The 27,196-nt window shown below is 47.4% G+C and overlaps 1 protein-coding gene across 2 annotated transcripts in view; it reads left to right on the top strand.

Moving 5' to 3' along the window:
* LOC140481117 (glycerophosphodiester phosphodiesterase domain-containing protein 5-like) overlaps window positions 1-27,196 on the top strand; it is a 217,230-nt gene that overhangs the window by 175,611 nt on the left and 14,423 nt on the right. For both annotated transcript variants that reach the window (XM_072576807.1, XM_072576808.1), the window contains exons 11-14: window positions 2,852-3,073; window positions 6,818-6,975; window positions 14,047-14,194; window positions 17,853-17,935. In XM_072576807.1, coding sequence (XP_072432908.1) covers window positions 2,852-3,073; window positions 6,818-6,975; window positions 14,047-14,194; window positions 17,853-17,935 — 611 coding nt within the window. The remainder of the gene's footprint in view (window positions 1-2,851; window positions 3,074-6,817; window positions 6,976-14,046; window positions 14,195-17,852; window positions 17,936-27,196) is intronic.

The following is a 27,196-nucleotide window of genomic DNA, read 5'->3' as shown; positions in this document are numbered from 1 at the left end:
GCTATGGTATCCTTAGCCCCTGACCTCCATATTCAACATATCCCTTCTTTGCCTCTCAAGCTGACCATTCCAACACATGCTTGACTGCCTTCTGACCTTTTGTAAAGGTGACCTCTTCCCCCGCCACCCCACTCTTTCTCCTCCCCCTCCCCCCCCAAGCTCTTCCCACCTGTGTCCCAGCCTGCACCGAGTCTCCGTCCTCCCGTGCTCTGGTTCTTCGGCAAACAACATCGTGATTTTGAAATTCTCACCTTTTGTTTTCAAATTTCTCCTTGGCTTTGCTTGTTCCTCTCTCTGTGCTGTCCTCCAACCTTGGCACTCTCCCAGTTTGGCCCATTTGAGAATTCCAGGTTTTAATTCCTATGTTATTTGCAGTCATCCTTCCAAGTGCCGAGACCTTGACCTCCCTCGGCAAACATTTCCAAACGCTTTTCCTCATTTGATATGGTCTTTATAAACCTGCCTCTTAGCTAACACTTTAGGGTTTCTCTTCCTAAGATCTCCTTGCCCGACTCAGGATCACATGTTGATCTTTGTTCTGTGGTTCATGAAACATCTTGGGGCAGCTTTGCTACATCAATGGTGCTATATTAATGCAAGTTGTTGGTTCTCATTGTTATGACTACCTCAAAATATTTTAAGAAGGTAGCCCAGACCTAACTTTTTCTTATTTTCATGGCAGATGTGAAGTGGGTGTTTCGGGTGTGATACAACTGGTCAAACCATGCGGCTTTAAGCAAAACAGAATTTACTTAAACACAACAGTTGAAACACAAACAGAAAAAAACTGAATTTAGAATAACTTGAGCATGTACAGGACATTGGTTAGGCCACTGTTGGAATATTGTGTGCAATTCTGGTCTCCTTCCTATCCGAAAGATGTTGTGAAACTTGAAAGGGTTCAGAAAAGATTGACAAGGATGTTGCCAGGGTTGGAGGATCTGAGCTACAGGGAGAGGCTGAACAGGCTGGGGCTGTTTTCCCTGGAGCGTCGGAGGCTGAGGAGTGACTTTATAGAGGTTCAAAGTCTGTGAGAAGATTTGTAGCTCGGGTGCTCCTTGTTGTGGTTCTGTTCGCCGAGCTGGGAATTTGTGTTGCAGACGTTTCGTCCCCTGTCTAGGTGACATCCTCAGTGCTTGGGACCCTCCTGTGAAGCGCTTCTGTGACGTTTCCTCCGGCATTTATAGTGATTTGTATCTGCCGCTTCCGGTTGTTAGTTCCAGCTGTCTGTTGCAGTGGCCAGTATATTGGGTCCAGGTCGATGTGCTATTGATTGAATCTGTGGATGAGTGCCACGCCTCATGGTTGCGGATCATTAGCTATCTTCCTGTTTGTCCTATGTAGTGTTTTGTGCATCCGCATCCATGAACACTAACTCGCCATGAAACGACATGACCAGCTATCCTTAGTAGCCACACACGCAGATGACAAGCAACATGAATTGAACTGGGACAACACTACTATTATAGGACAAGCCAAACAGAGAACAGTCAGGGAATTCCTAGAGGCATGGCACTCATCCACAGATTCAATCAACAAACACATCGACCTGGACCCAATATACCGACCACTGCAGCGGACAGCTGGAACTGACAACCGGAAGAGGCAGATACAAATCACTATAAATGCCGGAGGAAAGATCACAGAAGCGCTTCACAGGAGGCTCCCAAGCACCGAGGATGTCACCTAGACAGGGGACGAAACGTCTGCAACACAAATTCCCAGCTCGGCGAACAGAACCACAACAACCTTATAGAGGTTTACAAAATTATGAGGGACATAGATAGGATAAATAGGCAAAGTCTTTTCCTTGGGCTGGGGGAGTCCAGAACTAGAGGGCATAGGTTTAGGGTGAGAGGGGGAAGATATAAAAGAGACCTAAGGGGCAACCTTTTCATGCAGAGGGTGGTACGTGTATAGAATGAGCTGCCAGAGGAAGTGGTGGAGGCTGGTACAATTGCAACATTTTAAGAGGCATTTGGGTGGGGATATGAAGGGTTTGGAGGGATATGGGCTGGGTGCTGGCAGGTGGGACTAGATTGGGATGGGATATCTGGATGGCATGGACGGGTTGGACCGAAGGGTCTGTTTCCATGCTGTACATCTCTATGACTCTATTGGAAAATATAACTGACCCAACACAGCAATTTAATTAATTAACTTTTCCGAGCCAGTAACATCCCATAAATACGTTCCTTGGCAAAAAGGTACATTCAAACATAGATCCTAATGGGCAGGAGTAAGCAACGTCCAAGAGAAAGTCGGAGAAATCCTGTACTGAAACTTGCAATCTCCTGGACTCCAGCATCTTGTGACTGCTACAGTTTTTAAAAAAAGCTGGAGAAAGCCCGAACTGGGTGAACTGGCCACTCCCCTTCCATTGGTAAACTGTTAAACTCTCTCCACTCCTTGGCACCTCTGCCTTTATGACCTCTGTTTAAAACAAAAGGACAAAAATAGCCTCCTTCTTAAAGTGACAGCATCATTGCATCATGTATTCTTTATGATCTGTCCTACTGGCTGACTCTGAACTGAGAGCCTTTATCTCTGTTTTCAAGTTTTAACAGGAAATATGTAGGGTTCAACTTGAATGTGTTGTGCTGTGGGCCTTGCTCAGCAGAATGCCACACCCTGAGGAGATGTTCATTATGTCATTACACAAGTGATCCCGAAGCTCAGACTAATTCTCGGGGGATAATTGGGTCAGATCCCCACCATTACGGCCCGTGGAGTATAAGTTGAATGTCTAAATCTGGAATTGAAAGTGAATCGGGAACAGTGACGGTGAAACTGCCACCGCTTGTTGTAGAAACATTTGCGTTTTAATTTGTGTTTGTGTTGCTGGGTTTAGGAGGATCCATTTTGGACAGCACAGGATCTCTCCCAGAAAGACAACATGGAGGCTTCGAATCAGTCGCTGTGTAAGCTGGCAGATGTGCTCACCCTGGCGGTGCACTGGAACAAGAGCGTGATGGTGAACCTCTGGAGACCACCCCGTGAACATCCCTTCTACGCTTCCTGGATCAACGTCACCTTGGAAACCATCCTGGAGTCCGGAATTGCCCAGGAGCTGGTGAGTCATTCATCACAGTCCAGTTTTAGACCATCCCATAACCAAGAAATTACACCCAGAAATTACATGGTGTTGGATGGGGGTGAACAAGGTCAGAAGTCAGATGACACCAGGTTACAATCCAACAGGTTGATTTGAAATCACAAGCTTTCAGAGCGCTGCTCCTTTGTCAGGTGGAGTCATAGAGTCATAGAGATGCACAGCACAGAAACAGACCCTTCAGTCTAATTCGTCCATGCAGACTAGATATCCCAATCTAATCTAATCCCATTTGCCAGAACCCTTTAAACCTTCCTATTCATCCAGATGCCTTTTAAATGTTGTAATTGTACCAGCCTCCACTACTTCCTCTGGCAGCTCATTCCATACACGCACCACCCTCTGTGTGAAACAGTTGCCCCTGAGGTCCCTTTTATATCTTTTCCCTCTCACCCTAAAACTATACCTTCTAGTTCTGGACTCCCCCACCCCAGGGAAAAGATCTTGTCTATTTATCCTATCCATGCCCCTCATGATTAGATAAACCTCTATAAGGTCACCCCTCAGCCTCCAACGCTCCAGGGAAAACAGCCCCAGCCTATTCAGTATATCCCTCAGGCTCATATCCTCCAACCCTGGCAACATCTTTGTAAATCTTTTCTGAACCCTTTCAAGTTTCACAATATCTTTCCGATAGGAAGGAGACCAGAATTACACGCAATATTCCAACAGTGGCCTAACTAATGTCCTGTACTGACTTCACCAGTGCTCCGAAAGCTTGTGATTTTGAATGAACCTGTTGGACTGTAACCTGGTGTCATGTCAGTTATGACTCTGACACTAAAAATAGCAGCGAATAGGAGCAGGAGTAGGGCATTTGGCCCTTTTTTTTGAGCCTGTTCCACCATTCTATATGATCATGGCTGATCATCCAACTCAGTCCCCTTCATCCCCATACCCTTTGACCCCTTTAGCCCATGAGCTGTATTGAACCCCTTCTTAAACACTTCACTGCTTTGGTCTGAGCCTCTTCCTGTGGCAGAGAATTCCATAGATTCAACACTGACTGGGTGAAGACGTTTCTCACCATCTCCATCCAAAAATGGCCTAGATCTTATCCTTAACCTGTGACCCCTAGCTCTAGACTCCAGAGTCACTGGGAACATCCTTTCTGTGTTTACCCTGTCTCGGCCTGTTCCAGACAGGTGGGAAATGATCGTCTGATCCATTAAAAAGCATTTACAGCGCTATCGCCCATTTAACACAATGAAACCTGCTGATGAGTTCCACAGGAATAGTAAAGAGAACTCGACCCTGAATAGCTCCTCCAGAAACAGAAGCTGGAGGAGACCATGTGACCCCTCAGGACTGCTCTGTCATTCAATAAGGTTGTGGTTGATTTTCTTGTGGCTTTAACTCTGCTAACTCTCGTAGCCTTCATGACCCTCCAGAACACACACTCTGGAAGAGATTCCACACAGACAGACACACAGAATCTCTCACTCATGCACTCACGCACTCATGCACGCACTCACGCACGCTCTCATGCACTCACACAGACGTGTGCACATATACATACATAATTGCTCCTCATCTCAATCTACAGTGTTGTTGTATTAGGGCTTCAGGACGAAGTCACAGATACTCCCTTAACTAGCTCAGTAAGGGCAGAGTTAATTAGACTGGAAAAAGTGTATGTATAAGAGAAGCAAGTGTAGAGAATAGTGTCAATAATGTAACAGTAAGATCTGAGCCTGGTAGAGCACAGGAGTTTACAGTAGGATGTTCTTGGGCTGGAGTGATTCGGCAATGAAGAGAGACTAGACAGGTGAGAGTTAGTGAAGGTGGGGGTGGGGGGGAGCCTTGATGGAGGTGTACAAAGGAAGCACAGTGCTACCAGTGGTGAGATATTTCATCCGTCTACCCTCTCCAATCTCAAGGTCCACCAGTACAGTGGCTCAGTGATTAGCACCGGGACTGGGGTTCCTCCGAATTCCAGTCAATGACCCCCTGTCATTCAAATAGATCATGGCTGATCTGATAATCCTCAACTCCGCTTTCCTGCTTTTTCCCCACAGCCCTCAGTTCCCTTACTGATTTGAAAATTTCTCCCTCTCAATCTTGAATATACATAATAACCCAGTTTCGACAGCCCTCTGTGATAAAGGATTCCACAGGTTCACTCCCCTCTGAGAGAAGAAATTCTTTCATCCCTGTCTTAAACACGTGACTCCCTTATTCTGAGATGATACCCTCTGGTCCGAGACACTCCCACAGGGGGAAACAACCTTCCTGTGTCTCCCCCTGTCAAGTCCTCCTAAGAATCTTACACGTTTCAGTAATATCACCTCCCAGTATTCTAAACTTCACTGAGTATGATCCCAACCTACTCAACTTTCCCCATAACTCAATCCCTCCATTCCTTGTATCAGCCCAGTTAACCACCTCTGGACAGCCTCTCATTCATCTGTTGGATGCAGGGCCCAGAACTGTTCACAGTATTCCCGCTGTGCTAATGCCTGTGCTAACCTCCCTATCTCTATACTTGCCTCCAGCCCCGAATTCCCAACAGCCTCTTGCGCATCCCAGATTTCAGTTGTCCTGCTGTCATGCCTTCAAACCTCTGAGCCAAAAGCTCTAGAAATTTCCATCCTCCTTGTTGTGGTTCTGTTCGCCGAGCTGGGAATTTGTGTTGCAAACGTTTCGTCCCCTGTCTAGGTGACATCCTCAGTGCTTGGGAGCCTCCTGTGAAGCGCTTCTGTGATGTTTCCTCCAGCATTTATAGTGGTTTGTCTCTGCCGCTTCTGGTTGTCCGTTCCAGCTGTCCGCTGCAGTGGTCAGTATATTGGGTCCAGGTCGATGTGTTTGTTGATAGAATCTGTGAATGAGTGCCACGTTGCCATACATCAAAAACATTTGTTAACTGATGGCCAGACTTCTACGACCACAAGGACTTATAACAGCACACAAACCAACAGCCACTCTCAGACAACAACTCACCAGGACAAAGGACCCGATACCCAGAATGAGCAAAACCAAAGTAGTGTACAAAATCCCATGCAAGGACTGCACAAAACACTACATAGGACAAACAGGAAGACAGCTAACGATCCACATCCATGAACACCAACTAGCCATGAAACGACATGACCAGCTATCCTTAGTAGCCACATACTCCGCTGACAAGCAACATGAGTTCAACTGGGACGACACTACTATTATAGGACAAGTCAAACAGAGAACAGCAAGGGAATTCCTAGAGGCATGGCACTCATCCACAGATTCAATCAATAAGCACATCGATCTGGACCCAATATACCGACCACTGCAGCGGACAGCTGGAACTGACAACCGGAAGCGGCAGATACAAACCACTACAAATGCCGGAGGAAACATCACAGAAGCGCTTCACAGGAGGCTCCCAAGCACTGAGGATGTCACCTAGACAGGGGACGAAATGTCTGCAACACAAATTCCCAGCTCGGCGAACAGAACCACAACAATGAGCACCCGAGCTACAAATCTTCTCACAAACTTTGATTTCCACCCTCCCTTCCAACTTCTCCACCTCTCTATCCCCTTTTCTTCCTTAAATCTATATGTTTTCCCAAGCATATGGCCACACACCCTGATGACTCCTAGGGTGACTGGGGGAAATCAGACAGTCTGTGGTAATGCTCCCATGAAGTGTCAGGGCGCTATCTGAGTGCACTCCCTCCCTACAATGTGGTGTCAGTTGTGAGCTCACGGCTGTCTGCTTTTCAGGTGATCTGGCTGCCGGAGGAGGACAGGCAGATGGTTCGCCAAGTGGCACCAGGCTTCCAGCAGATGTCCTCCGTGAAAGAAAACATGACAGTGCTACGCTCGCAAGGCATCACTGGATTAAACCTGCGTTACAACAAGATCGATGCCAAGGAGGTGCGGTACGTCTGACTAATGGAATCTCTCTCCTCCATCATTCATGGGATGTGAGCATCTCTGGCCAGGGCAGCGTTTAAAACCCAGAGTCAGCTCTATTACTGTGGGTCTGGAGTCATGTGTAGTTCAGACCAGGTAAGGATGGCAGTTTCCTTCCTTCAAGGGCATTAGTGAACCAGGTAGCGTTTCTTTTCCCGATAATGGACAATGGTTGCATGGTCATCATGAAACTCGTTAATTCCAGATTTGTTTTGAATTTGAATTCCACCATCTGCCGGGATGGGATTGGAACCTGCGTCCCAGGCCTGAAGAAGGGTCACTGGACTCGAAACCATTTCTCCTCACTGATGCTGCCAGATCCTCTGAGTTTCTCCAGCAATTTCCATTTTTATTCCACAGGGCAGAATATGGGCCTTTGGATTACTAGTCTGGCAACACTACCATGTAGAGTTTATTGCATAGAAATATCTAGTCCATGCTAGTGCTCCACACAATCCTTCTAAAAGCCTGCTTCATTCTTTTAACTAGTTTTCCCTTCCATCTCAGAATAGCAATACAGGTCTCCCCTTTGGATCCCTAAATCTCTTCCTCCATTCAGTGAGATTGTGGCTGATCTATGACCTAATTCTTGAAACCATCTGGGTAGGTGTTGGTGTATTCGTGGTAGTGTCACATGACTCATAATCCAGAGCCCAAAGCTAATGGTCTCGGGGAATGGGTTCACATCCCACCATAGGGGCATGGTGGCTCAGTGGTTAGCACTGCTGCCTCACATTGCCAGGGACACAGGTTTGATTCCCCCCTCTGGCGACTGTCTGTGTGGTCTGCGTTTGCACATTCTCCCCGTGTCTGCTTGCTTTTCCTCCGGGTGCTCCAGTTTCCTTCCACATGCAAAGATATACAGGAGGATTCGCCATGTTAAATTGCCCCATAATGCTAAGGGATGTGCAGGTTGGGTTGATTAGCCATGGGAAATGTAGGGTTATAGGGATAGGGGTTAGAGGGTGGGTTTGGGTGGGATGCTCTTTGGAGAGTTCGTGTGGACTTTGTGGTCCGAATAGCCTGTTTCCACTATAGGGATTCTGAGTTTCATAGCAGGTCATGAGCTGTGAATTCAATAAAATCTGGAACATAATGTAAGCTTAATGTGACCATTGTTATAAAACCCAACTGGTCCATTCAACCCCTTTTTTTTGGGCAGGTATCTGCTGTCCTTACTTGATCTGGCCAACATATGACTCCAGATCCACATGTGATTGTCTGTTAGCTGCACTAAATACTGATCCCGGCAATGACACCCACACCCTAAGAACAAATAAAAGAAAAACATTTCAAATCCCTTAATTCCAGCTGGAAGTAACAAGGTGGCAAAGTGTGCTTCCTAAATCACAAAATAAACTGATCGGTTTTGCGTTTCAAAAATTAAATATCCTGTTTGTGGGATGTGGGTATTACTGGCCAGAGTAGCATTAATGGCTCATTGCTGCCTGTGAGAAGGTGATGGTGAGCTGTCTTGGTTTACACTGCAGTCCCTGGGATAGTGTCTCTACCCACTGTGCAGTTCCAGCATTTTAACCCAGTGGCAGTGAAGGAACTTTAAAGCTAACAATTGACCTGATAACAGCTGCCATTTACAATAGGGAGTTCTGAACTTGGACCACACTTTGCACATGGTACATAAAGTCTCTGCGCAGGAGTAGGCCATCTGGCCCCTCGAGCCTGCTCCACCATTCAATAAGATCATGGCTGATCTTTTCATGGCCTCAGCTCCACTTACCCACACTCTGACCATAACCCTTAATTCTTTTACTGTTCAAAAACATTATCTATCCTAGCTTTAAAAGCATTTATTGAGGAAGCCTCAACCGCTTCACTGGGAAAGGAATTCCATTGATTCGCAACCCTCTGGGTGAAGAAGTTCCTTCTTAATTCAGTCCTGAATCTACTTCCCCTAATCTTGAGGCTATGCCCTCTTGTCCTAGTTTCACCTGCCAGTGGAAACATCCTCCCCACTTCTATCTTGTCTATTCCCTTCCTAATTTTATACGTTTCTATAAGATCCCCCCTCATTCTTCTGAATTGCAATGACTATAATCCCAGTCTACTCAGTCTCTCCTCATAAGCCAACCCCCTCAGCTCTGGAATCAACCTAGTGAACCTCCTCTGCACCCCCTCCAGTGCCAATACCCCTTAAGTAAGGAGACCAAAACTGCATGCAGTACTCCAGGTGTGGCCTCACCAGCCCCTATACAGCTGCAACATAACTTCCCTGCTTTTAAACTCAATCCGTTTAGCAATGAAAGACAAAATTCCATTTACTTCCTTAATTACCTGTTGTACCTGCCTGCAGACCGACCTTCTGTGATTCATGTACAAGGACATCTAGGTCCCTTGGAATAGCAGCATGCTGCAATTTTTTTTACCATTCAAGTAACAATCTTTTTTACTGTTATTCCTACGTTTATTAACATTGTACTCCACCTGTCAGACCTTTGTCCTCTCACTCAAAGTATCTATGTTCCTTTGCAAGGTTTCACAGTCCTCTGCACACTTTTTGCTCTGCCACTCATCTTAGTGTCATCTGCAAACTTTGACACACTATGCATGGTCCTCAACTCCCAGTCATTTATGTAAATTGTGAACAATCATGGTCCCAACACTGATCCCTGAGGCACACCAGTAGTCACTGATGACCAGCCAGAATCACAGACATTTCTCCCCACTCTTTGCTTCTTGTTAGTCAACCAAGCCTCCATCCATGCTAATATTCTCTCCCTAATGCCATGCGTCGTTATCTTTTGCAACAGCCTTTTGTGCAGCACCTTGTTGAATACCTTTTGGAAATCTAGATACACTACATCTACTGGGTCCCCATTGCCCATCTTGCTCATAATGTATTTATAGAACTACAAACGATTTGTCAAACATGATCTGCCTTTCATGAACCCATGCTGTGTCTGCCTAACGGGACAATTTCTATCAGGATGCCTTGCTATTTCTTCCTTGATAATAGACTTCGGTATCTTTCCCACTACAGAGGTTAAGCTAACTGGTCTGTAATTCTCCATCTTTAGTCTACCTCCCTTTTTAAACAGTGGTGTCATATTTGCTGTTTTTCAATCTGCTGGAACTGCCACAGAATCCAGTGAATTTTGGAAAATTACCACAAGTGCACTTGCTATTTCTCCCACCATCTCTTTTTTTTTTAGTACCCTGGGATTCATTCCATTAGGGCCTGGAGACTTGTCTACCCTTAGCTCCATGAGCTTGCCCCACACTGCCTCTTTTGTTTCCAGATACTCACCTACCTTCATCTCTTTGTCAATTACTGGCAGGTTATTAGTGTCCTCCACTGCGAAAACCGACACACTCAATACCTGTTCAATGCCTCAGCCATTTCCTCATATCCCATAACTAAATGCCCCTTCTCATCCTCTAAAGGGCCGATGCTTACTTTAGCCACGTTTTTTGTTGTTTTATATATTTATAGAAACTTTTGCTATCTGTCTTTATGTTCTGAACTATTTCGTTCTCATAATCTACCTTACTTTTTTAAAGCTCTTTTGGGGTTTTCTGTTGACCTTCTGTTAACACTTTCCCAATCTTCTAGTTTCCTGCTGATCTTGGCCACTTTGTTTGCCTCCTCTGTTGTTTTGATAACCTCCCTTATTTCCGTAGGCACCCATGGCAGAATACCCCTTTTCCTACAGTCCTTCCTTTTCACTTGTGTATACTTTTGCTGAGCACTTTGAAAAGTTGCTTTGAAAGTCCTCCACTGTTTGTCACCATAAAGTCTTTGCTTGCAGTCTACTTTTGGCCACCTTCTCCCTCATCCTATTGTAGTCTCCCTTGTTTAAGCACAGGACCCTGGGATTTGATTTTATCTTTGCACTCTCCATCTGTATTCTAAATTCAACCAGACTCTGATGGCTCTTTCCAACAGCATCCCTAACTAGGAGGTCATTTATTATTCCTGTCTCATTATGCAAGGCCAGATCTAGGATCGCTTGATCCCTCCATTCCATTACATACTGCTCACGACAACTATTGTTGGATATACGTTCGATGAACTCCTCCTCAAGGCTACCCCGACCAACCTGGTTCAACCAATTGACGTGCAGATTAAAATGCCCCATGATAATTGTGGTACTATTTTTTACAAGCATTAGTTATTTGTTTATCGCCCGCCCTAATGTGATATCATTATTTGGTGGCCGATAGACTACACCTATCTGTGACTTTTTCTTCTTAGAATTTCTAATTTCTACCCAAATCAATTCAAACTTACTCTCCATAGAACCTGTATCATCTCTCAGCACTGCCCTAATGTCATCCTTGAATATCAGAGCTACACCACCTCCCTTATCGTCCTGTCTGTCCTTCCAACTAGTCTGATACCCCTGGATATTTAACTCCCAGTCATGACCATCCTGTAACCATGTCTCTGTAATGGCTGCTAAATCATATTCATTCACGTTGATTTGTGCCGTTAACTCCTCAACCTTGTTACAAATGCTACGAGCAAAGTGCCCTTATGCTAGTGTTTGTACCTTCTTTGAATTCCAACATCTCCAACAATAATATCTCCAGAGTTATCCTTCCCTTTTACATCTTTCAAACCCTCTTGCACACATGCTAACCTGCTGCTTACCTTTTTATTTATCACCATACTTCCTGTCATTTCCCCCTCCCTTCCCCCCACCCCCCCCTCCCCCCGACTCACTATTTTAACGTCCAAGCAACCACCCTGTTTATCCTTTTCGCTAGAACACTAGTTCCAGATAAGTTCAGGCAGATACCATCCCATGGGTACAGATCCCTCCTGTTCCAAAACTGATGCCAATGCCCCATGAAATGGAACCCCTCTTCCCCACACCACTCCCTTACCCAGATGTTTACTTCCCTAATTTTCTTATCCCTAAGCCAATTTGGACATGGTTCGAGTAGTAATCTGGAGTTTGTAACCCTTGAGTGGTAGCTCACTTCTGAAAATTCGCTCGAATTTTGAGACTTTGCTTCATAATTGTCAACTTCTCTGCCACCAGAATAGGGTTCTGTTTGTCTGTCTTTTTAAAAAATATTATCTGTTCCCCTTTGACCTCGAACACATCAATCAAATCACCCTTCTAAACTCCAGAGAGTGAAACCCTTGTTTTTGTAATCTGTCCTCTTAGTTTCCAATACATCTACCTTGTGTTTTTCTTCAAGGTCATTGTATCTGACTGAAGTTTTGAACAAAGAATGAAGAACATTACAGCAGTAGGAACAGGCCATTTGGCCCTCCAAGCCTGCGCTGATCCAGATCCTCAATCTAAAACTGCTGCCTATTTTCTGAGGATCTGCATCCCTTTGCTCCCTGCCCATCTGTGTATCTGTCTAGATATATCTTAAGTGACATTATCATTCCGACCCTTACTACCTCCACTGGCATTCCAGGCACCCACCACCCTCTGTATAAAGAACTTTTGACGTAGATCTCCCCTCTCATTTTGAACTCGTGATCCCTAGTAATTGAGTCCTCCACTTGGGGTGGGTGGAATCTCTTGCTATCCACCCTGTCTGCACCTCTCATGATTTTGTAAGCCTCAGTCAGGTCCCCCCTCAACCTCCATTTTTCAAATGAAAATATTCCTAATCTACTCAACCCCTCCTCAGAGCTAGCACCCCCCCATAACAGGTAACATCCTCGTAAACCTTCTCTGCACCCTCTCTAAAGCATCCACATCCTTTTGGTAATGTGGTGACCAGAACTGTACGCAGTATTCCAAATATGGCCGAACCAAAGTTCTACACAACTGGAACATGACGTACCAACTCTTATGCTCCATACCCTGAACAATGAAGGAAAGCATACCATGTGCCCTCTTAACCACTCAACTGACCTGCATTGCTACCTTCAGGGAACAATGGACCTGAACATATATTTTCCATTTACCATATAGTTTGCTCTGGAATTGCAGTTTCCAAAATGCATCACCTCGCAGTTGTCCAGATTGAACTCCATTTGTCATTTCTCTGACCAACTCTCCAATCTGTCTATATTCTGCTGTATTCTCCGACAGTCCCCTTCACTATCTGCTACTCTACTAATCTTTGTATCATCTGAAAACTTGCTAATGAGGCAACCTACACCTTCCTCCAAACCATTTATGTATATCACAAACAGCAGTGGTCCTAGCATTGATTTCTGTGTGAAACCATTGGCCACAGATCTACATTTTGAGAAGCTCCCTGTTGCATGTACCTAAGTACAGTGAAAAGTCTTGTTCTGCAACAGCAGCCAATAAGGACATACAGATCATAGGGTGTTTGGACAGAGTGAGGCATACAAGGTTGCAGCCGCATAGGAGGTGCACAAAGTAAGATCAACATTATTTGAATATGAAATACTCAGTAGAGCTCCAGGAATCCCAGTGTAGTCATACTGATTAGCCAATACTGATTAGACCTTTAATTCACTGTTTTGCAGTCCTTGAGATGCAACCTTCCATGGGTCATCTGATCCATCTTCTCATCTACTTGTGCCAATTTCAGAGCCATGCAGACAGAAACAGACCCTTCAGTCTATACCGATCATATTCCCAAACTAAACTAGTCCTACCTGCCTGCTCCAGGCCCATTCCCCTCCAAACCTCTCCTATTCATTTACTTATCTAAGTATTTTAAATGTCATAACTGTGCCCACAAGCAGCACTTCCTCAGGGAGTTCATTCTACACAGTGACTACCCTCCGTGTAAAAACTTTGCCCCAATGTCTTTTTAAAATCTCTCTCCTCATTGAACAATGGACCCGAGCACCCACCCTCTTCGTGCTCTGAGGGTCTCCACGAATATTATACACAAAATATTACACAATTACTGCAGAAATCAGTCATCCTGATGTTGCTTCAGGAAGGTGGAGTGTGGGTGGGAGGTGAGATCAGTGGTTGAGATGGGACAGTTGGATATTATGAGGTAGAACCTGAACAGTCCCTCACTGTAGAGTTTTCAGCAACTCCTTCCTGGGTTAGTGCTACCTTCAGCTTGTGCTGATCTCCAGGCCTCACTCTTTTTGTCTCTGTGTCTCTCGACTGCAGTGAGTACGCATCGGACAACATCAGCACCAACCTGTACCTGGTGAATGAGCCGTGGTTATACTCTGTACTGTGGTGTGCTGGGGTGCAGTCAGTTACCTCTGATGCCTGCCAAGTCCTGAGTGAGGTGCAAGCTCCCACCTGGATTATGGTGAGTAAGAGATACAGCAGTGAGCTACAGAGAAATTCCGTCACTGGGATAGGTCGGGGGCTATACCACCTGGTGAGGCTCAGTTAGATGGTGGTCAGCGGTGTGTTAACTCCATTGGCCAGCCCTGCTTCCCCAACCCTGAATAGTCCGACCTCAAACAAAATTTGAACAAACTGAAGTTCCAATTGGATAAGCACTTTCAGGCAGAGAAGGCTGAGAGGGCTCCCACACTGAGGTGTATGGACAGAGCTGACAGAAGCAGAGTTGAAAGGTCAGTAACAAGTGGGGGCATCCCTCAACTCTTCCTTCCCATCTCCTTTTACCCCATCCCCAAGCCCCCTTGTCCTCTATGCCCCTTCTGTCCCCCGTCCCCTCTCTTCTATTCTCCCCCCAACCCCGTCCCCTCTCTTCTCATCTCCCCCCAACCCCGTCCCCTCTCTTCTATTCTCCCCCCAACCCCGTCCCCTCTCTTCTCTTCTCCCCCCCCACCCCCGACCCCTGTCTTCTCTCACCCCCCACCCCCATCCCCTCTGTTCTCACCCTCCCACCACTGTCCCCTCCCTTCTCCCCACCCCACCCCACCCCCGTCCCCTCTCTTCTCTTCTCTCCCCCCACCCCACCCCGTCCCCTCTCTTCTCACCCCCCCACCCCGTCCCCTCTTCTCTCCCTCCCACCACTGTCCCCTCCCTTCTCCCCACCCCACCCCACCCCCCGTCCCCTCTCTTCACCATCCCCCCCCGCGTCCCCTCTCTTCACCATCCCCCCCCCCCGTCCCCTCTCTTCACCATCCACCCCCCCGTCCCCTCTCTTCACCATCCCCCCCCCCCCGTCCCCTCTCTTCACCATCCCCCCCCCGTCCCCTCTCTTCACCATCCCCCCCCCCCCGTCCCCTCTCTTCACCACCCCCCCCCCCCGTCCCCCCTCTTCTCCCCCCATCCCCTCTCTTCCCTTTATTCCCCCCCCCCCCCCCGTCTGGAGATGAAGAGCTGATCATTTGAGTTATTGTTGTATTTGTTGATTGGGTGTAGGTGTCTCACCATTTAGTATCGGGAGCGTGGTGCTGGAAACACAGCAGGTCAGGCAGCATTCGAGGATCAGACGAGTCGACGTTTTGGGCAATTGCCCTTCATCAGGACGGAGGCTGGGAGCCTCTGAGAATGGAGAGATAAATATGGAGGGGGTGGGGTTTGGGGGTACATAGCTGAGTGTGCAATAGATGGATGGAGGTAGGGGTGAAGGTGATAGAGCGGAGGGGAGGATGGAGCAGGTAGGTGGGAAGATAGATGGACAAGTGGAACAGGTCATTAAGGTCGTGCTGGACTGGAAGATTGGAACTGGGGTAAGGTGGGGGAGGGGAAATGAGGAAACTAATGAAGTCCACATTGATGTCATGGGTTTGAAGGGTTCCAAGGCAGTAGATGAGATGTTCTTCCTCCAGGCGTTTGGTGGTGAGGGAGTGGCAATGGAGGCAGCCCAGGACCTGCATGGCCTCAGTAGAGTTGGAGGGGGAGTTGAAATGTTCAGCCATGGAGCAGTGGGGTTGATTGGTGCGGGTGTCCCAGAGATCTTCCCTGAAGTGCTTCAGAGAACATCTCTGAAGATTTTATTTCCGAGGCTCCCAGACTCCTTCCTGATGAAGGGCTCTTACCCAAAAAATCGATTTTCCTGCTCCTTGGATGCGGCTTGACCTGCTGTGCTTTTCCAGCACCACTCTAATCTTGACTCTGATCTCCAGCATCTGCAGTCCTCACTTTTGCCTAGTTTCACCATTTCGTGCCCATCCCTAATTGCCCAGAGGGCATATAAGAATTAATCACCTTGCTGTTAGTCTGGCGTCATATAGGCCAGACCAGGTAAGGTCGGCTGTCCTTTTTCCCTAAGGGACATTAGTGAACTAGATGGGCTTTTGATGACAAAAGGCAATGGTTATCATTTAGACTCTTTATTCCAGATTGTTACTGAATTCAGACTTCGCTATCTGGGCATAGGTCCCCAGAACATGACATGGATCGCTGGATAATCGCCTAGTGATAAAACCATTAGTGCAATGTCTGTCCTCATCAAACACTCCCAAGGACAGGGACAACATGAGGTTAGATACAGAGTAAAGCTCCCTCTACACTGTCCCCTTCAAACACTCCTAGGACACGGACAATGGAGGATTAAGTACAGAGTAAAGCTCCCATCTATGCTGTATTCATTAAAAACCCCAGGACAGGGATAGCACTGGCTTAGATAAAGAGTAAAGCTCTCTCTACACTGTCCCCTGTAAAATACTCATGGGACAGGGACAACACCAAGTTAGATACTGCGTTGAGGAACAATGTCTTCCCTCAGGATGGTGCATATTTGGTCACCTTGCTCCCCCAATGGGGGTGGTTTTGAACACTCCGTTGTTGAATGTATTTAAGGCTGGGACACACAGCAATTTGTTCTTGGGGAATTGAGGGTTAGGAAGAGGGGGTTGGAGAGTGAAGTTGAAGCCCAGGCTCAGTGAGGATCATATTGAATGGAGGAAAGGGCTCGCTGGGCAGAATGGCCACCACCACCACCTCCTCAGATTTTGGGTGTTTGTGTCCTTTGTTGCTTCTTGTAAAGATGCAAAATGAGTAGGCCACTGATCGAGCCAGAGCCGGTGATAGAAATATGCATCTGAGCATTCTCAGGAGGAAATGACTCTGAGCAGTGCACAGGCTGGAGGGAAGGTCGCTGAGATTAATGCTCAGAGCTTTCTCTATTGTTCTCATCGTTTCCTGCGAGCTCATTTGCATTTGGGATTACAGTGAGCAGGATGCCAGCTGTTGTTCTTTTCCCTGGTGTAGGATCAGAGTCCCACCTCCCCCCACCCCCAACCCACCCCCATCGTACCTCTGTGACTGACTCCAAACAGATTGTGACCAAGCCTGGAGTCACTGGGGACTCAAATCCAGACAGACTAATTGGCCAGCTGATCCCATTTCCATCGCTGTGTTCGGTGCCGACTTCTCATTAGAATTAGAATTTCTGTCAACAACCATGATAGCTCTTTTAAAAAGATTCACTCTCTCTCACCCTGTGCTGTCCCTGTCCTGGGAGTGTTTGATAGAGACATTGCAGAGGGAGCTTTACTCTGTATCTAACCCTGTGCTGCCCCTGCACTGGGAATGTTTAATGAGGACAGTGTATGAGGAGCTTTACTCTGTATCTAACCCTGTGCTGTCCCTGTTCCAGGAGTATGTGATGGTGGGAGAGTCAATGTAGTGGGAGCTTTACTCTGTCTTTGACCCCATGCTGTTCCCGTCCTGGGAGTGTTTGATGTAGAGAATTGCAGGGGGAGATTTACTTTCAGTTTACTTTTAGTTTAACAGTGTAAATGAAGCTTTGTTTTTGGTTTGAGAGTAGAGAGAGCTTTAATCTGTATCTGACCTCGTACTGTCCCTGTCCTGGGAGTGTTTGATGGGGACACTGTAGAGAGAGCTTTACTCTGTATCGAATCTCATCTGTGTCCTGGGAGTGGTGGATCTGGGCAGTGTAGAGGGAGCCTTACTCTGTGTGCCTAACCCCGTGCTGTCCCTGTCCTGGGAGTGGTTGGAATGAATTTGCCGAGTAAAATGTATCCGATCTAATCTCGGGTATTCTGTGGTCTGGTGGGTTTAAAAGGTTGATTTCCTTTCCACAGTCTCCTGGTGAATACTACATGATTTGGATAACTTCTGACATCATTTCGATCACCATCGTGGTGGGGATTTTCATCCTGCAGAAGTGAGTGAGACTGAGAGGCCTTCCTGTGATGTGTTTTGCATGGTGCATGTGGTCTTGAGAAGGAAAGTTCACCCTGTTCTCGTCTGTCAGTCGGTACAAATCCGTTCTTTTTTTTAAACTCGTGTGTGAAATGTTCTGGTCTGTGTCTTTATTGTCAATCTGGGAAATGGGCAGAGTAAATACCCAGGATGTTGTTACACAGTCTGCCAATGGGTATGGCCATAAGGTACAGGAACAGAAGCAGGACATTCAGCCCATCGAGATTCCTGTTGTTATCTCGCATTCACAAAACACTGTCAAAGTCACAGACCTCCCAGGAATTATTATAAGAGTTGCACTAACTCCAGTCAGCTCTCTGTGTGCGGAAAGGGCTCTGATACCTCACCCCTATGACTCCTTCCTTTCAAAGGTTTAGTAGAGGGTGGGGAAGGAATTTTGCAAAGAGGGACATAAGGAAAGGGGATAAGTCACAGAACTTTAGGATTGTTACAGTGCAGAAGGTGGCCATTTATCCCATCATTTCCGTACAGGCTCTCTGAATGAAAAATGCACAGAGTCTCATTCTCCCACCTTCACCCCCATAAACATTGTTCTTTTTCCACTAACTATCTAATTCCTTCCTGAAAGACTCCAGGGAACCTGCCTCACCCACACTCTCAGATAGTACACTGCAGACCCTGAGCGCTTGCTGCATGAAAGTAGAGTCATAGAGAGCCACAGCACAGAAAATTTGGCCATTCGGCCTATTGGGGTCCATGCTGGTCAAAAACAACCCCCTAACTATTCAAATCCCATTTTCCAGTACTTGGCCCATAGCCTTGTCTACCTTGACATCGCATGAGCACATCTAAATCTGTCTTCAGTGTGATGAGTAGAGCTGGTGAATACAAAACAGGCACCACCACTATTTATTTGAATGGTGTTCTTACTGTCAGTGGCCTATCAGAGGTCTGCTGGAGGTTTTGATATTGTTGGTTCACAGGCAGTTACTGGAGGCCAATGTTGCTCAGGAGTGATGTGGAGTTGGTTCCTAATGGGAAAACAGGCCTGTCCATCAAAATCCCCCACTGCGAGCACCTCCCGTTCCCAAGTGTCATGCTGCCAGGCATTTCAGGAGTGACTGAAATGGTGGGACTATTGGGGAAAGGGTGCATGGGGGAGGTGAGGAGGCACAGTTTTCCATCGAGGTTCAGAAGCACAGCTTGAGATACTTCTAGGAGGATATTGTTGAGTCTCTCCCAAGGTACATTGATCAGCAACTAGCCAGGCGAGGAATCCTTCGTGATCCTTGATCCTCATGACCTCAATCTTTCCTGACCCATTCCAAGAAACCCCTCCCTTTCATTCTCAACTGTGTACAATTCCAATCCCTCCCATCTTCCACCAGCAACAATTTCGAGCACCTAATCTCTTCCCATCGCCCAGCCTTTCAGTGACGTTTCGGTTGCGTTGCTGTGCGTTTTTCCTTTTGATAATTATTTTCCTCTTTTTTTTTCTCCTGACTGTGTTGGTTGATGTGTCATTGCCATGTTGGATTAGTGGGTGTAAGTGTTACATTTCCTGCTGCGTTAGTGGGTAAATGTCCTTTTTTAATTGCCTCCCTACCCATGTTGCTTGGTTAAGTGTCTGTTCTCCCTGTGGGGTCAGGGTGGGGGGAGCGAGTTTTTGTTTTGTTTCTCTCTCTCTGCCAGGTTGGTGAGACACTCTCATCCACGCTGGGTTGGTAGGTAAGTGCCAGTTTATTTCCATGGGATCCAAGGAGTGCCTGGAACTTGCACAGGCATTGGTAAATCATCATCTCCCCCATTGTATGCCAATAGATGCCTCGCTCCATTTGTTTGCCCAGGGAAATTGGTGGCTAAGTCCATTAGTGGGTCAGTCTCGAACTGTGCCTGCACACTGCGGCTCAGGGTTTTGGATCAGCCCTGTCGGCTGTCACCATGGTAGGGGCTATTGGTGGGTGGAGATGGGGAAAGGAAAGCAATTAGACCCTTCATCCCCTTCAAGCTCAACCTTCCGAATATCAACTCCCTACTCCTTGTGTTGGTGAACCGGAGAAGGGAGTGGAAACTGGTCCCAATCCCAGCTCAGTCAGCACCCATCCCACCCAAGATCAGGCCAGAGACCCTGAATCAGGTGGTGTCCGAGAGCTTGGGGATGGAGCTGGGCTCAAGGAAGGGAGAGGGGGGGAGATTTTGAGCTGTTATTATGAGTGGCACAATACTGTGGAACAGTTTCAATGCTTGAATGCACCTTTGCATTGAGAATGACTCAGGGGTATTGTTCAATCCATGACCCCTCTAATCATTGTGTTTTGGTACAATGCAATTTGTTTGGCTTGATCTGAAATGTGGGAGAAACAAAGTTTGTTTAAAATTTCATCGATGGACAATTTTAGAAGCATTGAACAATGCCCCTGCTCTGCATTCACCCTTTTTCATTGTGTCTTTCACCTTTTTCTGCTTTTCACTGATGTTTATCTTCCTCTGCTCTTTTTCCTCCATTCCTTTTTCTCCTTCCCTCTCTCGCTGTCTGTCTCTCTCTCTCACCCTCCCTCTCTCTCGCGCTCTCTCTCGCTCTCTCTCTCTCTTTCGCTCGCACTCTCTCTCTCGCTCTCACTCTCACCGTCTCTCTCTCTCACCGTCTCTCTCTCTCTCTCACCCTCTCTCACCCTCTCTCTCTCTTACTCGCTCTCGCTCTCTCTCACTCTCCCTCTCACTCTTGCTCTCTGCTGCATTCTGGCATTTCACAGCTATCACTTGATCAGGTAATGCTACCGCTTCCAGTCGGACCTTTGCACTGTTCTAGGGGGAGGCTCAGTCAGGGCAAAGAAAGGTGTAAATTGGGGTTCGGTCCCACCCCATCCCTGCTGCTCCTTCCTTAGAACTGCCTACCTATCTTCCCAACTCTACCTCTCACTCCTTGTCCCCATCCAAATCCCACTCACCTTTCCACCACCACACCTCCCTTGCTATCTTTCCTCCCAACTTCCTGCCTCTCTACCTTCCCCCCCCCCCCATCTTTCTCCCTCTCCTTCTCCTTCTCCCTCTCCCTCTCACCATCCTGCCCCTCTATCTTCCCTGCCTCTCCTCCCCCTCTATCTCCCCATACCTTCTTCATCCCCTCCCCTCCTGCCCCTCCACCCCCCCACCTCGCCCTCCCATTCCTCCATCTCCCCACCTCTCCCCTCCCATCCCTCCATCCCTCCATCTCTCCCACCTCCCTCCTCCCACCCCTCCATCTCCCCCACCTCCCCCCTCCCATCCCTCCATCTGTCCTTCCTGCCCCTGTTTTTCTCTTCCCACTGTCTCCCTTCTCCTGACCCCCCCCCCCTCAATCGTGTGCTGTCTTCCATCACTCCTGGTCTGAGAATGCTGCCTCTCTCCCTGACTCTCGCCTGTGCTACTGAGACGCTGAGTGGGGAATAGGCCTTGGGATCTTTCTCTGTATTCTGGTGTTATGGGAGTGTGGGATTGGGAAGTGGTTGGTGGTGGCGAGGGGGTTGGGAGTCGGGCTATAAACTGGGATTCTGTGAATGGCCTCAGTTCATCCTGTGTTTGTGTGGGGCAGGGGAGGGGTTGGGGATGTGGGGGTGGGGTATGGGGAGCGGAGGTGGGTTGGAGGCGGGGGGGGGGGGGGGGGGGGGCAGAGGTTGAGTCAGGAATCCCATCCCGTTTCTCTCCCCACCCACCCCTGCCACCCTGTGGGTGTGCATATGGCTCGGGCTGAGGGGGAGATTGTGATTAATGAGGATGTCCGTGGAAAATGACACCAATGGATGACTATTCACAAGTCTCTGGGTACAGAATTCCCAAGGTTCACCACCCTCAGAGTGCGGGAAAAAAATTACTCCCCTTGGTCTGAAATAACTGACGCCTTATTCTGAGAACATGCTCCTCCGTTCTCAATATTCCAACCTTGGGAGGCAGTGGTTTGTCCATTTGGGTGAGATTGCCTCTCATTCTCCTAAACCATAGAGAACCTTTTCCTCAGTGTCCCCCTTAAGGACATGGAAATATAGGAACAAAGAAAATTGGAGCTGAACTGGGCCATTCGGTCCTTCGAGTCTATTCCGCCAATCATTATGATCACGGTAGATCATCCAACTCCGTCCCCTGCTCCCTGCTTTCTCCTGATATCCTTTGATCTTTTTAGCCCTGAGAACGATGTCTAACTCCTCCTTGAAAACATTCAATGTCTTGGTCTCAACCGCTTTCTGGTGAAATTCCACAGGCCCTCATCTCAGTCCCCAAATAGCCAACCCCCTGTATCCTTAGACTGTGACCCTCTGGTTCTAGACTCCCCTGGTCATTGGAAACCTCCTCCTTGCATTTACCCTGTCAGAACTTTATAGGTTTCAATGAGATCACACCTCTTCCCCTCCCCCATGACCCCCACCCAACTTATTCCTGTAAAATCCAGTGAATATAGTCCTAACTGAAACAAAACTGGAAAAAACTCAACAGGTCATGCAGCATCTGTGGAGAGAAAGCTGGTTTCAGGTTCAATGACCTTTCTGCCATTCAGGACTGTGCACAATACTCTGGGTATGGACTCACCAAGGCCCTGCATGATTGCAGAGAGACATCGCTGCTCCTGTATCACCCCAGGGATCAATATGCCCTGCCACCTGCTGGAGTTGCTGACTCTAGTTCGAATGGGCACAAAGACAAGAATCACAGGACATGACCATTTGGCCCATCGCTCCCGCACAGCTTCCACTATCTATAGCCTTTTCCCCATATCCCTGCGCACCATCTCTATCTAAAGAACCATCCAATACCCCTCTTGAATGCCCCAATTGAACCTGCCCCACCACATTTCCAAGCAGTGCATTCCAGACCCGAAAGAGGTGGAGTTGAAAATTTGTTCTCTCTATTATGTTTTGGTGAAAACCTTCTAGTGACTCTGGGACTGAGCAGCACCAGACTAGAACCAGCGCCTGCCATAAGGATGTAAGAAATAGGAGTGGCATTTGGCCCATTGGGTTTGTTTAGCCAGTTGGTAATATCATGGCCAATGTGGCCTTAAATCTACTGTCCTGCTTAGTTTCCCCCCAAAACCATGACATCCTCTTGTTGATCAACAAAACAATTGTGGGCTTCCTGAGCCCCTGGCTCATCAGCATGGATCTATTACCGTCTCCCCACCCATCCTCCCCTTCAACGGCAGTGTTGACTTTGTTGATCGACAAGGGGAGGTAACTGTTTTTTGGGAAAGAGAACTCCTTTCCAACTCTCACTCTCAGGGGCCATCATCCACCTCCACTCGGGCAGAAACCCTCACTCCTTTCAAATAAAACAACCAGAAGTGCTGGAGGAACCCAGCAGGTCTGGCAGCATCTGTGGAAATAAAAACATAGTTAATGGTTCTGATCCAGTGACCCTTCGCAACTTGCTGATTGATGTTGATGAGCCCGGTCTATCCCTAAATGGAACATCCCAGGACATTTCTGCTATCTTGCCTGGACTGCTCCATTATAGAAGATATTTATATGTGGGGTGGGGGACGAGGTTGGAGTTTAGGGATCTTGCAGTGATTTTTTTTTGTCAATTTGATCTAGCTTTTACTGACTGGTCAGCATTTTATACATTTACACTTCCCAAACAGTCCTGACTTAGAAATATATCACCATTCCTTCAGTGTCACTAGGCCAAAATCCTTGAATTCCCTCCCCAAGGGCATTATGAGTGCACCTACGCACATGGACTGCAGTGGTTCAAGAAGGAACTCACCCCCAAGGGGCAACTAGGGATAAGCAATAAATGCTTGACTGTCCATTGAGGTTCTGGATCTGAGGAAGCAATGTTTCTGATTCTCAGTCTGAGCTGATTGTCAGGGATGAGATGACCTCCAAGATAGCATTCCACAAATGAAGGTGGTGTATCACCTGTTCCTATAATCCCACCTGACCCTAAGCTTTCGTATTGATCCTGCTGTGTTGAGGTAGTTTTCAATCTCAAGGACACTGCACACACACGAGAAAAACTTTCCAATGTTCAATTAGAATCTAGAGGAGGCCATTTAGTCTCTTGAACTCATTCTAGTCTTTAGTTAAATGATTTCTGAGTTGTACATAAACTTCATCTTGGCTCTGTAACCCTTCATACCCTTGTGTATGTAACAAAAAGACTGACTCCCTCAATTTCAATTACTTCGGGGTGATTGGAGTAGGTTGGGGGTAGTCCTGTCTCTATTTACCATTTCCTTATTTTCACTCATTGGATGGGAAGTTGAAAGTGAAGAAAGCTGGTTAACAGTGAAGCTCGGGTCACCATGACCAAGCTGAGACTCCCATTGGAAGGGAGATTGACTGCAACACGTTACCAGAACTTATCCTAAAAGACTGGGCCCATTGGACTTCCTGGTGGGAATTTATATGGTCATCTGGGAATGGGCTGAAAAGCAGAAGCTGGCAAAATAGTGTGGGAAGGTGCCAGGTGTCACTCCCGGTGCCCTATAAGTGGAACCACCCGCCTCCTCCCCACAAATCCCGTGGTGCCGTGTTGGGAGGGTAATTCTTAGTTGGACGTAGAAGCCCTTTAGTGGAGTGAGGGCAGGTGAAGCTGCATTAGGTATCTTCCCTCATTAATAACGTTCACCCCTCCCTTCCACCTTTGGCAGAGCCCAACACTCCACTTACCGTGAGGGCAGCTGATCATCAATGAATGCTCTTCCCAAGTGCAATTCCAGTAGCGATCACTGCTCCTGGTGGCGCTGTTGAGCTACTGGCTCGCTGAATGGGCCACTAGTCCTTTGGGGGCGGCGGTGCCATGCTTGATGGGATAACACCAGCCAACCGTCCTACCTCCACTCCTCCCACCCCACTCCCCTCCCAAACCCGTCCTCTTCCCAGCCCATCTGCCAGTTGGACCCCAAAATCCCCAACTTTGGTCTGGCATTAAGTTGTCAGTTTGCCACCTTGTCCTTGTTGCCAGTGTGTCCTGGGGCATGATGAAGAAAAGTCGATTTTACATAGAATCTACAACACAGAGCCATTTCATTCAGCCCAACTATTGTGTTGGTGAATCCCATGTGGTTCCAGTTAGTCTGATTACATCTTCCAGTCTTGCTGTCCAGATCCCATTCATCCTTCATGCATCAAACTTCTCTTGAATGCAGTTGCCATGACCTCAATGGTGGGGCAGATTTAATGGGCTGAATGGCCTACTATTCCTGTTTCAACCCACCCATCGCCAGAGCTCTCATTCTCTCTTCACCCTCTTTCAGCCCTCCATTTGAGATGCCTGCACTCCCCTATCTCTGGGTTGGGTCTCTCTGATTTTGACCACTCTGCTGTTAACGGTTCTGTCTTATGTCTCCCCAGGACCTAAACCCTACATCTACAAACCGACATCATTCCATGTCTCTAACTCTCCATACTCTTTGAAGCCACTCCTTAAAACTGAATTCTTCATTCTAGATATGGTAACCTGACCTAATCTACCTGCTTCAGTGTGTGTTAATGCACCAATGGGATCTTTTTGTCACATCAATGGTGCCATACCCGTGAGAGCTATTACTAAGCCAGTCTTGCAGAGTGTGTAAGGCCTCTTTGTGTGACATGCACAAACTGTGCCTTTAATCAGTTTGGCACTGGGGAGTTGGCCAAGTCTTTTCCTTCTGAAAGGAGCATTTAAGGTTCAGGATGAATCTAAACTCGTTTCCCAGTAAGAGCTCTGAATTTGTAGCTTGTTCTCTGCACATTGGCCCATTATCACCCTCTGGAGAGGACTTGGGATATGAGGGAATCTGCAGTCAGGTCTGCTCCTTGTGTCTCCTAGCAACATGTTGCACAGCAACCGTGCCTCCTGAATTGCTGGTTGGGTGAAGTCTAGAAGGTTTTCATCAATGTCACCCAGCATATAAGCCAACATTTTCTCAGCTACCATGAGTTCTGAGGAAGGATCACTGCACCCAAAATGTTGCGCAGGGAGGTGGGAGCAGGCAATGGGGGACGAGGCAATGGGTATGGGGAGGCTCGGTGGTGTATGCAAGATGGAATCTGGCCTCTGAACCCTGGAAGCTGGGGTCATGGGTCAACCAAGCTGCTTGGAAACAGACCCTTCGGTCCAACTTATCCATGCTGACTAGATATCTTAAAATCATCTAGTCCCATTTGCCAGCACTTGGCCCATATCCCTCCAAACCCTTCCTATTCAAACACCCCTCCAGATGCCTTTTAAAAGCTGTAATTGTACCAGCCTCCACCACTTCCTCTGGCAGCTCATTCCCATACATGCACCACCCTCTGCATGAAAAAGTTGCCCAAAAGGTCCCTTTTAAATCTTTTCCCCCAGACCTTCAAACTATGCCCTCCAGTTTTAGATTCCCCCATTCTGAGGAAAAGGCCTTTTCTGTTTACCCTATCCAAGCCCATCCTGATTTTATAAACCTCTATACACTCACCCCTCAGCCTCTGACATTTTGGGGATAACAGTCCCAGCCTATTCAGCCTCTCCCTATAGCTCAAACCCTCCAACCCTGGCAACATCCTTGTAAATCTTTTCTGAACCCTTTTCAAGTTTCACAATAACCTTCCTAAAGCAGGGAGATGAGAGCAGAACCCAGTGTACTAAAAGTAGCCGAACCAATGTCCTGTACAGCCACATCGTGACCTCCCAACTCCTATACTCGTGCTCTGACAATAAAGGCAAGCAGCGAACATCTTCCTCACTATCCTGTCTACCTGCCCTGGGGGATTTTGCCCTGTTTATTTTATTCTTCATTCGTGGGATGTGGGCATCACTGGTTGTGCCAACTTTTGTTGCCCATCTCTTGTTACCCTTAAGAAGATGGTGAGGTGTTGCCTTGAACCACTGCAGTCCATTTGGTGTAGACCCATAATGCTGTTAGGAAGGATGTTCTGACTCAGTGACAATGCCTCCCAATACCCACCCCCCCTCCCAGCCAGGAACAAACCTACTTCCAGCATCTAGACCTGTTAGAGTATCAAACACCATTTTTAAAACAAATAATTCACGACATAATGGTGTCACTGGGGCAGTACTTATTGTCCACCCCAATTGCCCAGGAGGCTGTTAAGAGTCAACCACATTGCTGTGGTTCTGGAGTCACATGTAGGCCAGACCAGGTAAGGATGACAGATTCCCTTCCCTAAAGACCATAAGTGCACCAGATGGGCTTTTCCCTGAAAATGGACTCTTGTTCAACACTGAATTCTAGATTCCTTTCTCTAAATTAGAAAAATTATTTGGATGCATCTGCCTACCATTTTTCAAGGTTCAATCTACACCTTAG

This window comes from Chiloscyllium punctatum, chromosome 9 (genome assembly GCF_047496795.1).
Source record: "Chiloscyllium punctatum isolate Juve2018m chromosome 9, sChiPun1.3, whole genome shotgun sequence".
Classification (NCBI taxonomy): Eukaryota; Metazoa; Chordata; class Chondrichthyes; order Orectolobiformes; family Hemiscylliidae; genus Chiloscyllium; species Chiloscyllium punctatum.
This window is presented reverse-complemented; position numbering and strand designations above follow the sequence as displayed.